At 53.6% G+C, this 12,125-nt stretch overlaps 1 protein-coding gene across 1 annotated transcript in view; it reads left to right on the forward strand.

The window, feature by feature from the left end:
• The window catches only part of TFCP2L1 (transcription factor CP2 like 1), a 67,349-nt gene that overhangs the window by 46,547 nt on the left and 8,677 nt on the right, over positions 1–12,125 (forward strand). Inside the window, exons 7-13 of the mRNA XM_017516079.2 lie at positions 40–150; positions 2,602–2,693; positions 4,380–4,428; positions 4,514–4,607; positions 7,216–7,306; positions 8,337–8,440; positions 10,923–11,065. Coding sequence (XP_017371568.1) covers positions 40–150; positions 2,602–2,693; positions 4,380–4,428; positions 4,514–4,607; positions 7,216–7,306; positions 8,337–8,440; positions 10,923–11,065 — 684 coding nt within the window. The remainder of the gene's footprint in view (positions 1–39; positions 151–2,601; positions 2,694–4,379; positions 4,429–4,513; positions 4,608–7,215; positions 7,307–8,336; positions 8,441–10,922; positions 11,066–12,125) is intronic.

Here is a 12,125-nt window from a genome sequence, read left to right on the forward strand (position 1 = left end):
GGTCTGGGACTAATTGGACTCTGTACTCTGTGCTTGTAGCCGAAGGGAGCTGATCGGAAACAGAAGACTGACCGGGAGAAGATGGAGAAAAGAACAGCCCAGGAGAAGGAGAAATACCAGCCATCCTATGAAACCACCATCCTCACAGAGGTGAGCCGGCTGGGTGCGGGGACAGAGCCTCCAAGGGCTGGTTTAGATTCCTGGAAAATCGCCCATCTCGGGTGAGTACTTCTGAGAGCGCTTATTCCGTTGTGGTGGGTCCCAGTGTCTGGAGCTGGTGTTCATCTGATAAGGCCCAGTGGCCCGGGAGCTGTTTCAAAAATAACTTCCAGCTCTGCTGCCTTTGATTGCATCTGTGCTTTCCCAAATTAGGTTACTTTTTTTTTTTTTTTTTTTGTTTTAAATTCAAAAGGTACAACAGAGTGTACAACAGAAAATATCCCTCCCAGTGCTGTCCCAGCCTCATGGTTTCTCCCCTCCAGGGCAGAAACCTTGTGTATCTGGCCCAACTTTCTGTGCAGGTAAAGCCAGTGTAGACACATGTTTGCCCCATTCCTGTATTTATACACCAACAGTGTACATTGCCACACCTCGCTTTTTTCGATTATTAGCTCATCTTGGTGCCTGTTCCCTACAGCGTTCTCATTCCTTACCTGGCTGCATGGCATGGTGTGTGATGGCCTGTTGGTGGTGCGGAGTCATTTCTGGGCTCTTGTAGTTTCAGTGGTGCAGTGAATAACCGCATGCGGAGATCTGCGCATGGGAGGAACCTGCAGCTTTCCATTCTCAGTGGGATCTGTGGGTTGGAGGGTGTAACACTTGATATTTTGCTGTCTGGTTGCATTTTCTATTAATCCTGACAGCAGTGCCAGCCTGCTCCAGCCCTCCATATGTCCATGGGAACTCCTGAAGTGCTCGCTCTTCCTCTCCCCCATCTACTGTTTTTTTTGTGTGTGTCTGAGACAGTCTTGCTGTCACCCAGGCTGGAGTGCAGTGGCATGATCTCTGTGGCTCACTGCAAAGTCCGTCTCCCGGGTTCAAGTGATTCTACTGCCTCAGCCTCCCCCAGTAGCTGGGATTACAGGCACGCACCACCACGCCCAGCTGATTTTTTTGTTTGTTTTTTTGAGACAGAGTCTCCCTCTGTCACCAGGCTGCAGTGCAGTGGCATGATCTCGGCTCACTGAAACCTCTGCCACACGAGTTCAAGCGATTCTCCTGCCTCCTGAGTAGCTGGGATTACAGGTGCACGCCACCATACCCAGCTAATATTTTTGTATTTTTAGTAGAGACGAGGTTTCACCTTGTTGGCCAGGATGATGTCAGTCTCCTGACCTCGTGATCTGCCAGCCTTGGCCTCCCAAAGTGCTGGGATTACAGGTGTGCACCACCACACCCGGCCATTTTTTTGTATTTTTGGTAGAAACGGGGTTTCACCATGTTGGCCAAGCTGGTCTCAATCTCCTGACCTCAAATGATCTGCCCACCTCAGGCTCCCAAAGTGCTGGTAACACTGTCCAGAGTGTTCTCCACCTCCTGATACTGTTCTCTCCCTAACTGAGCTGCTCCCTCTCCGTTGCTCAGCTGTCTCCCCCTGGGAACAGAGGTCCTGGTGAGCCGCATGCCAGGCCTGTCCAAGCCCTTGCTACAGTACCGTGTAGTTGCTGGAAAGCCCACCCTGGGTGGGGCCTGCTGCCTCTTCTCTCAGCAGTTCAGCTTTCCTCCTTGGCTGCAGGATTCAGCACCAACAAATTTGAGCCCACACTTTCAACATTTAAATATTTACCAACCCGGTAGTTTGGTGGGTGATAGTAAATCTTCAGGAATGCTCCAAACTGGCCCTCTCTGAAGAGGTGTCACTGAAGGGAAGGCAAGAGATGACCTTTTTCAGCTGCCTGGACTTGCTCCAGCAGGCAAAACCTGCAAATCCTTGCTCCCTTTGGGAGACTCCACGTGCATTTGTTTTTGGCTTCCATACTAGAAAGTTTTTGAGGGCAGGGATCACATCTTTCATGTTTGTATATCTCCCGTAGCCCCCAGCAGAATGCCTGAAATGGAATGAACGTCTGTCGAATTTCATTGAGAGGAGCTGCTTTTGGTGATTGTGCAAGAGCCTCTGCCCCTGTCGGCAGGTTCTTTTTCGGATAGCACAGGTTTTAATACTGACTCTCACTGCTTATTTTTCTTTGGAAGTTGCCTGTGGTCTGGTGCTCCCTGGAACAGGCATTTACATGAAATTTGTCTCTGCCAGGAAAAGCTGTTTCTGGGCAACTGGCTGGTTTTTTTTCTCTCTCGTGGACCCAACAATCACGTGGCTGTGATGTTTCCCCTCTGGTTTTACCGCCACGAAGCCCAGAGACACCCCTTCCGTGCCTCACTTGCTCCAGGGGTGACTTACTGAACATTTTTGCTGGCTTCCTTCGTGTGGCCCTCGTAACCTGCCTGGCTGGGGCTCACTAAGGGCAGTGGGTAAACGCGGGCTGCGTTGGACAGGTCAGGGGTCTCATGCGCTGGTCTCAGTGCATGCCTGCTTGGGAGGACCTGCGGCGCGCAGCTCAGCAGCTCTCCAGATCCAGCTCGGCCCTGTGCTCTCTCCTGCAGTGCTCTCCATGGCCCGATGTGGCCTACCAGGTGAACAGCGCCCCATCCCCAAGCTACAATGGCTCTCCAAGCAGCTTTGGCCTCGGCGAAGGGTACGTCCCACCTTTCTTTCTTTGGGTTCCCTGGAATGAAGACAGGTGTAGTTTCCTTTCTTAGTCTTCCTTTCTGGGTCTCCTCTCCTTTCTGTGTGGGTTTCAGGGTGGCCAACTCGTGTTGAAGCCACGTCTGTCGTTAGCCTTTACACAACTTGTAGTTCTCAGAAACGCCCCTGTAAACATTGTCAGGTGAGGCAGCAGCCCAGAACTTACGTGGTAATCAGGACTGGCTTGAGGGTGCATTGGGACAGCCAAGCCTCTGGTGCCCTCTGGGGCAGAATGGCCCTCCTGACAGTGGTGCCTTAGGAAGCAGCCTCAGGAGGCCCTTCCTGGTTCTTTGTCCCACATATTCACTGAGTGTGGGGGTGTGGGGGTCTGGCTAGGGTCATCCCTGCCTTGGGTTTCAGGCCTTACAGCACAGAAACTGGCTTCATTACCATCCCACACAGCTCTGCAGACACACAGGCCACATGGACCCTGAGGACGTGCGATGTGCTGGAGCTGCAGGCAGTTTCCTGACTGTTGTGGGCTGCGGGCCGTGGGTCACCATGATGGCTCTGCCTGCCCTGTGCTGGCAGCAGGGGTGGAGGCGGGGGAGCGCCAGGTGGGAGGCTGTCTGATATCTGGCTGCAGGTTTCTCAGAGCTCGTGCTTAGCAACAGAACTTTTCTAATGGGACAGCGAGATTGTCTGTGAACTTGATTTTACCAAGGAGTTCCCCGGGGGAGTGGGGATTGACACGGAAATAGTGTTAGATTTAGATTTAGGCAGACCTAGTCTTCAATCTGTACCTTTTGGAGGGTAATTTCCTTAACCTCTCTGAGCCTCAGTTTCTCTACTACAAAAGGGGAATAATAATTCCACAGAGTCGGGAGGAATGAGTGTACGATGCTTGCACCCCGCAGACACTGGTGAAAAGTGGCAGCTGTCTTCACTGATTCCTTGTCTTGGGATCAGCTCTGTAAGGGGGTCTCATTTTCTCATTGTGGAAAAATACACGTAGCACAACATTTACCATTTCTAAGTGTGCAGTCTGGTGGCATTAAGTGCATTCACACTGTTGTGCAGCCCTCACCACCGTTCACCTGGAGAGCGCTCAGGTCTGTGCCTCCTCCCCAAGCCAGCCCCCAAGGAAGCATGTGTACCCCTCTCGGGAGAAAACAGAACAGTGGATGGATGTCAAGCCGCGGGTGCTTGTTCCCTGCAAAATAACTCCCCGTGGGATTCCTCTGTCCTTTCCTGTCACCACCTGGCAAAGGGTTTGGTGGAGGACCCTTGGGTTTGGCTGCAGCCTTCCCGGTGCTGAGGCACTGGGTGCCCTTGGTCAGCCTGCCCTTCCCTGGGGCTGGGGCTTGAATCGCCAAGTTTAAGGCCAGCAGGGGTCAGCCAGCAGGGGCCTGGGATGTGCTGCTGATTACTCGATTACTCGGGGTAGAGGAGTATCATTGGGTGGGACAGTGTAGCCTATCAGAACTTCCTGTCTACACCGAAGGCTCAGTTAGGGATTTTGAGGGATTGGCCGTTGGCTCCTACTGTGTTTCTATGACTCAGGAAATTTTTGAGGACTCATTTCACTTAGAACAAGTCCTGCACCTGATGGGAAGTAAGAGCACCAGGCTGGGTGCCGGGACCTTGGCCCTGGGAGTCCCCTCTGTCCTCATCACTGGTTCCTTTTCCTTTGCAGCAACACCTCTCCGACCCACCCAGTGGAGGCCCTGCCCGTGGGCAGTGACGTAAGTGTCTGAGCAGGGCTCTCTGGCTGGTGGTCCCTCGTGGTCCCTGAGCCACCATCTCAAGGCCTGTCCCCTCTGCCCGCAGCACCTGCTCCCATCAGCCTCCATCCAGGATGCCCAGCAGTGGCTCCACCGCAACAGGTTCTCACAGTTCTCCCGGCTTTTTGCCAGCTTCTCAGGTGAGCATCTCCGAATCACGTTTAAAGCCCGGGGGCATCTTGGAAACACTTAGCAAGGCCGGCCACCTTCTAGGACTTGCTCTCAACCAAGGCAGCGCTGTGGTTTCAGCTGGGAGACCCGGGGTAGTGTGGGTTCACTCGCTCACGTGCCCAACCCTGGGCCAAGTGCTAGGCATAAGAGATGCTGCCCCCAGAAGGTCCCGGGTGAGTGCAACTTTATGGGGACCTTCTGGGTGACTTAATCAAGATCCCCTCACCTCTGGGGGAGGGTGAGCTCTGGTCTGTCCAAGAATAGTCCCCTTAGCCCAGTAGGGTGATGCAAAGCTCTTGATGCTTTTCCTACCCAAGTACTGCTCCTCACACTAGCTCCAGAGCCACGACCTGGGAGATGGAGGTGAGGCCACAGATGAGACAGAAAGTGGGCTCTTCCTTCTTTACATGGTTTCATAGCCCTTACTAATGGGCCCTCAGACAGAAGTCCCAAGCCAGGTATTGTGGGGTACAAAGGTGAACTGAGCAGTGAGCCTTGCCGCCGAGTAGAGTTCATCCACAGTGACACAGTAAAGGCTCGGCCACACCTAAAGGAGCGGGTTCCACAGACACCTGTTGCGGTAGAAGAGAAACAGCGCTCATGCATCCTCAGCTCAGGACTGCTGAGAGCCTGTTGGAGGAAGGCCCCTTGGTGGGGTTAGACAGTGACCCCTGTCCTTGGGAGCTTGCAGCTGTAAGTCAGTACAGATGCGGAACTTGCTCATTTCAGTGTGGTGTGACGTGTGTGATTGGGGTGGGGGGTTCAGAGGGGACCCTGAGCTGGACTGGGTGGAGGAGGGGAGGAGTGCCAGCCATGGTCTAAAGTAGAGCAGTCAGCCACCATGTGGGCTCCTGCCTGTGTGGTCACGCAGCAGAGGACCCAGGTGGGGTGGAGTGGAGTGGGCCCGGGGAGGAGAGGTCAGAGAGGCACCAAGGGACGCGGACAGGATGGGGACCCTGGAAGAACTCTGACTTTTACTCCCAATGGAACGGAAGCCGTTGCGTTTATAGAAGTCTCCCTAAAACCGTATCTTATTGTGGCACGGGGAGGGGGTGGGAATTGTGGCCTTGGGCACGCTTTCGACTGAGGCTGATGTGCTAGTATCTTGGAGAGTCTGTGGGACCAGGCTCTCAGGGACCCCTTGGGCTTTGAGGAACGGGCAGCCCTCACGCCATGCCTGCTTCTATCCCCATGAGATAGTTGCCTTCCTCTGTTTCTTTAAATGTGGCCCCATCCTCACGTGCTGCGGTGGAACTGTAGGTGGATGCGACCCTCTGGGAAACTGTTGGCAGTATCTGCCAGGACGAAACACACCCTGTGACCTGGCAGCCCTCTCCGGGGCTGCACCCGGCAGACACGCACGTGTGTAATGAACAAGGATGTGTATGAGAACGTTCAGAGAGCCTGTGTATAACATCCCACATTGGAAGCACCCCCAGGGCCCATCCACATAGAGTGGGTGTGTGGATTGTGGTGTAGTCACACAATGATGATAGATAATAATGGGCATGAGCAATCTGTCACTACATTCAACACAAGTACGCCGTGAAACACGACTTGGAGAGAGGGAAGCCAGACCAGGAAGAGTGCCTACTGTTCAATTCCATGTACAGAAACTTTAGAGAGAATGCAAAACGTGTCTGCACTGTAGGAAGTCAGGATAGTGGTTCCCCTGGATGGGTGTGGGGTGGTGACTGGCACGAGGGGCCTACAGGAAGCTGGTAATGTTCCACAGCTTGCTCTGAGTGCTGGGTACAGGGGTTTATTCAGATGGTCAGCATCCAGTGAGTCATGTACTTCCATAAACAGACAGATGCACATATGGCCAGTGTCCTGTGCTGATGACATCTATGCATACTGATTTTATGTCAAAGAAAAAGAGAAGAGGCCAGACTCAGTGGCTTACATCTGTAATCTCAGTACTTTGAGAGGCTGAGGTGGTGGATTGCTTGAGCCAAGGAGTTCAAGACCAACCAGCCTAGGCAATATAGAGAGACCTCGTCTCTTAAAAAACAAACAAACAAAAAAGACTAGGCATCTGTAATCCCAGCACTTTGGGAGGCTGAGGCAGACAGATCACCAGGGGTCAGGAGTTCAAGACCAGCCTGGCCAACATGGTGAAACCCCATCTTTGCTAAAAATACAAAAATTAGCCAGGTGTGGTGGCGGGCACCTGTAATCTAGCTACCTGGGGGACTGAGGCAGGAGAATCACTTGAACCTGGAAGGCAGAGGTTGCAGTGAGTGGAGATGGCACCAGTGCACTCCAGCCTGGATGACAGAGTGAGACTCTGTCTCAAAAAAAAAAAAAAAAGAAAAGAAAAGAAAAGAAAGGGGGACAGGCAGTGGGAACCTGTTCTGCTCACTGTTGCGAGCACTGGCAATTCCTGGGCTGTGATTGATCTTCTGATGTGTTGAGCGTTTTGCCATTTTCTCTCTATGAGATGTCTGGTGCCTACCACAGGTGCAGCTGGCTCTTCCCCACCCCCTCCCCCAGTGCTCTTCGGTCTGCAGGTGCTTGGAGACAGAGTCCTCTCTCTGTGCTCCATGTAACAGGTGTCCCTGTCTTCCTGCTTAGGTGCAGACTTGCTGAAGATGTCACGTGATGATTTGGTTCAGATCTGTGGTCCCGCAGATGGGATCCGGCTCTTCAATGCCATCAAAGGCCGGTAGGTGTTGGTTTCTCTGGGAAGCCAGCCGAAAGCTTGTGTAAGTGGCATCTGGCGGGAAGCGCCTACCTCATCCTCTTGGATGGTGGGTGGTCTGGCTGGCGGGGACAGGGCTCCTGAAATGTGGGGTCAAGAATAGGAGGAGGTGTGGCAAGAGGGGCCCAGGCCGCAGCAGGGATGTGAGACACTGCAGTGGGAGATGTGGCCCATGTGGCCGGCTGCTGCAGACCCCGCCTGGAGATCCCTCCCTCTTCTTGGTTGGATGAGAACCTTGGCCTCTGGATCTTGGCCTCTGAGCCACTTGCCCAAGTTCTCACATGCTCGTGTGATCCTGGGTCTCAGCTGTCCCCTCCCTGAGGGGAGCTGTGGACTGGGGCTGGTCAGATGGCATGCAGCAGTTTCAGGGCAGACTCCGTAGCAGCGCTGCCCTGCAGACCTTCCTGCCACGGCAGAGATGTTTGCAGCCATGCTGACCACGTGTGGCTGTAGAGCTGACCACGTGAGACTGACGTGATCAGTGAAATTTTTATTTAACTTCAGTGAATTTAAGTTTTAATAGCCACACATGGGCGTCATGGTTTCAGAGTGAGAGCCAAGTTTGGAGTCCCAGATCTGCCTCTAAGGTGCTGTGCAGTGAAGGGAAAGCCCTTAGCCCTGCGAGCCTCAGTTTCCTCAAATGTGAAATGAAAGCAATGGTCCTAGCTCCCTCGCAGGTTGTGTGAGGATGAAATGAGCTATGCATGTTCCGAGAACAGTACTTGGTGCACAGCAAGCCACAGACAGTGCTCGCTCTAATTGCTGCCTGAAAATGTCTCGTACGTTGAACTTCGTGTTCTGGGGCAGAGTACCCCTGGGCAGGCTGTGGGACCTGGGAGGATCATCCACCGCCCCATGACAGCCACTCCGCGTCCCCACTGCTGTCTTTTTTCCTCCCCGAGTTCTGCCCACTGTTGTTTCCATCGTGGAATATTCTGAAACAGCCACGCTTGGTCCACCACACCTACTCTGTATTTTTTTCTTCTCCTGCCAGGAATGTGAGGCCAAAGATGACCATTTATGTCTGCCAGGAGCTGGAGCAGAACCGAGTGCCCCTGCAGCAGAAGCGGGAGGGCAGTGGAGACAGCAGCCTGTGTGGTGAGTTGTGGGGAGCAGAGCTGGGACCCACACATCGGGCCCCGCAGCCACTTTCGAACCCGCGGTCCAGCCTCTGTTCATTTCCAGTGAATGGTGCAGGACAGCCTGGGGCTCCCGCATCCCCACATGTGGAAAGGGCAGCCCAGTGCATGCTCCTTGCATGGTGCATGGTCTGACCCTGCAGCGTGGACGCTGCCCCAGTGCACACCCTGAGGCTTGGGAAGGTGTTGGGATTGCCCCAGGTCTTGCTTCCAGTGAGTGGCAGTCAGGATTAGAGCCAGGAAGGCCCACTCTGGAGCATTTTGTTTCCCCGCACTGCTCCCTACACAACTCTTAATGAGAGGAGGCTCTGGAGAACCTCAGAGGTGTGGCTGTCGGCCTCCCTGCTGCCACTGAGCACTCCCAGTGGCAGTGGTGAAAGGTGCCAGCCTGGGCTCCTGCTACTTTTTGCTAGCAGCTTGGTTTGTTTTAGGAGCAAAATTATGGCTGGGTGTGATGGTTCACGCCTATAATTCCAGCACCTGGGGAGGTACGAGGATTGCTTGAGACCAGGAGTTCAAGGCCAGCCTGGGCAACATAGCAAGACCCCATCTCTAAATATTGAAAAAGTAGGCCAGTTGCAGTGGCTCACGCCTATAATCCCAGCACTTTGGGAGGCCAAGGTGGGCAGATCACTTGAGTTCAGGAGTTCGAGACCAGCCTCGAACTGAAACCCCATCTCTACTAAAAAAATACAAAAATTAGCCAAGCATGGTGGTGTCTGTAATCCCAGCTATTCTGGAGGCTGAGGCAGGAGAATCACTTGAACCCGGGAGGCAGAGGTTGCAGTGAGCCGAGATTATGCCACTGCACTCCAGCCTGGGCAACAGAGTGAGACTCCATCTCAGGAAGAAGAAGAAAAAAGAAAAGGATAAAGAAGGAATAAAATTAGAAAAAGTAGAACTGGCTTGGAACAGTTGAAAAAGAAAAATGTACAATTAGAATTCTCTTACAAAAAAGGAATCTTAGCACAGAGGGCTGGGCTTCTCACCTGGTTTCATATTGGAAGGAACTCTGCACAGTGCATGGCGATCTCACTGTGGTCAGGATCTGGTGAGTAGCTGGAACCCTGTGGCCTCTGCCGCCCTCTTCTCACAGAACCACCCTGTGTGTGTAGTTTTTTGTGAGACAGCGTCTGTCACCCAGGCTGGAGGGCTGTGGTGCATCCCTGACTCACTGTATCCTCAGCCTCCTGGGCTCAAGTCATCCTCTTGCCTCATCTGCCCGAGTTGCTGGGACCACAGGTGCACACCACCACACCTGGCTAATTCTTGTATGTTTTTATAGAGATGGAGTCTCACTCTGTCACCCAGGCTGGTCTCAAACTCCTGCGCTCCAGAGATCCGCCTGCCTTGGCCACCCAGAGTGCTGGGATTATAGGCATGAGCCACCATGCCCACCTATGCCTGCTTTTAAAATATTGGGCCTCTTATCAGGTTTATTGAACCAAGGGTTTCTCAGGTGCGGGAAAGGCTTGAGAACCTTCAATTTAATGCAATTGCATTTGCTTTTGAGGAACTCGAGGTCCTTTGAAATTGAGTAACGCACCCTGGGTTGCGGTGGCGTTTGCTCCTGCCCAGCTGGTGCAGGCTGGGTCTGTGCCAGTGTCACTGTTATCTTCCGACTTGCTGACACTGCGGTGGCCTCCTGGTGCCCCCTTCTTTCCTTAGGGTCACTGTGCTCAGGCTGAGTATGGTTTGTGTTGCGGGGAGGGACAAAGACCAGGCCTTCTTTCTGCTGTCAAGTAATAGTTCCTTTTAACTTTCATTCATTGACCTCCAGTTACCCAACAACCCTTTAAACAGCGAAAAGAGCTGAAAAGGGACAGGATTTGTTCCTTTCTTCTGAAGTGGGTTCATATCTGGCTGCATGTCAGAATTGCCTGACTTCCCTTCAGCCCAGCTGGATGTCACTGGGCCCGGGATGCGTCTAGGTGATCTCTGCGTTTCACATAAGCACCCCAAAAGAGACTGAGAGGAATCAAGAGTAGCAGCCTGCTGGGCATGGTGGTTCACGCCTGTCATCCTAGCACTTTGGGAGGCCAACGTGAGCGCATCGTCTGAGGTCAGGAATTCACAACCAGCCTGGCTAACATGGTAAAACCCTGTTTCTGCTAAAAATACAAAAATTAGCAGGGCATGGTGGTGCACACTTGTAATCCCAGCTACTTGAGAGGCTGAGGCAGGAGAATCACTTGAACTCAGGGGGCGGAGGTTGCAGTGAGCCAAGATCGTGCCACTGCACTCCAGCCTGAGTGACGGAGGGAGCCTCCATTGTCAAACAAAACAAAGTAGAGTGGCAGCGTGGTCCCACCCCGCCACCCTGGGCACGGCATCCTGACAGAGGACTTACTGCTTTCCCAGGAGGAGGTGGGAGGGCACAGGCAGGCTCGTGCTAACGGAATGGCCACTTGGAAAGCGATGCTTGGTCCTCCCTCCCCCAGTGTACCACGCCATCTTCCTGGAAGAGCTGACCACCTTGGAGCTGATTGAGAAGATCGCGAGCCTGTACAGCATCTCCCCCCAGCACATCCACCGAGTCTACCGGCAGGGCCCCACCGGCATCCATGTGGTGGTGAGCAACGAGGTGAGCGCTGCTGCCCGGCCTGCCCTGACAATGTGCTCTGCGCCCCGGGAGGAGCTTCAGAACCCCTGTCCCGGAAACACACTTGGGTTTGGGAGTGACAGACAGGTTCGTCTGCACGCCACCTGCTGCTGTGGCTGTCCGGGGGTAAGAGAGAGTGCTGGGGCCCTGTCTGGGTCCGAATGGCTGACATGCCGAGTAGCCACTCCTTACCCCTCCTTGGCTGGGTGCCCTGTGGGAGCCTGGAGCACACACTCCACTCTGCCCCAAGTGCTTACATCAGGGTTGTAGAGGTCGAGAGAGTGGCATTCCCCCAGGGTGGCTGACAGGCTCCAGGGAAAGGTGAAATGGACTCAGGGGCAGGTGATGGTGAGGCTGTGGCTTGTAGGGGAGGAGAGCAGAGGACTCTGCCAAGTGGTGAAGGGTCCACAGCCTTCCTGGGTGGCACAGGGCTATGCAGAGCACAAGCAGCGGCTGGCAGAGGGCTCAGGTACTGTGGTCTCCAGGTGTCTGACCCCACCCCTGGCTAAGAAGGGGGTGTTGAATATGCTTGCTGACATTCAGACAAAGGCGTTCCTTGCATGTTGTAGAACAGAGGCTTTTAAGTTTGTTCTGTACTGGACCCCTTCCACCTAACAACACAAGTGTGTACTGTGTCCTGGCTGTTGCTTTAAGTGTATACATAGCAACTCATTTAATCCTGCCTGTCTCTCTGTGTCGTGGGTGCTGTTATGATCCCATTTCACAGATGGGGGACTGAGGCACAGAGGCTTAGTAATTGCCTCTGGTTACACAGCGGGTACCGGGTGGAGCTGTGGTGGGAACCCAGGGACTGTAGCTGCAGGGCCCCAGCCGTGAGCCTGCAGATTCCCAGCCCTTACCGAAGTCAAGCCTTTATTTATTTATTTATTTATTTAAAAATTTGTATTAAAAAAAAATGGAGACATGGTCTCACTGCATTGCCCAGGCTGGTCTTGAACTCTTGGGCTCAAGCAGTCTTCCTGCCTCAGCCTCCCAAAGTGCTGGGATTATAGGTGTGAGCCACCATGCCTGACTTTTTTTT

Source organism: Cebus imitator, unplaced genomic scaffold, assembly GCF_001604975.1.
Source record: "Cebus imitator isolate Cc_AM_T3 unplaced genomic scaffold, Cebus_imitator-1.0 Scaffold572, whole genome shotgun sequence".
NCBI lineage: Eukaryota > Metazoa > Chordata > Mammalia > Primates > Cebidae > Cebus > Cebus imitator.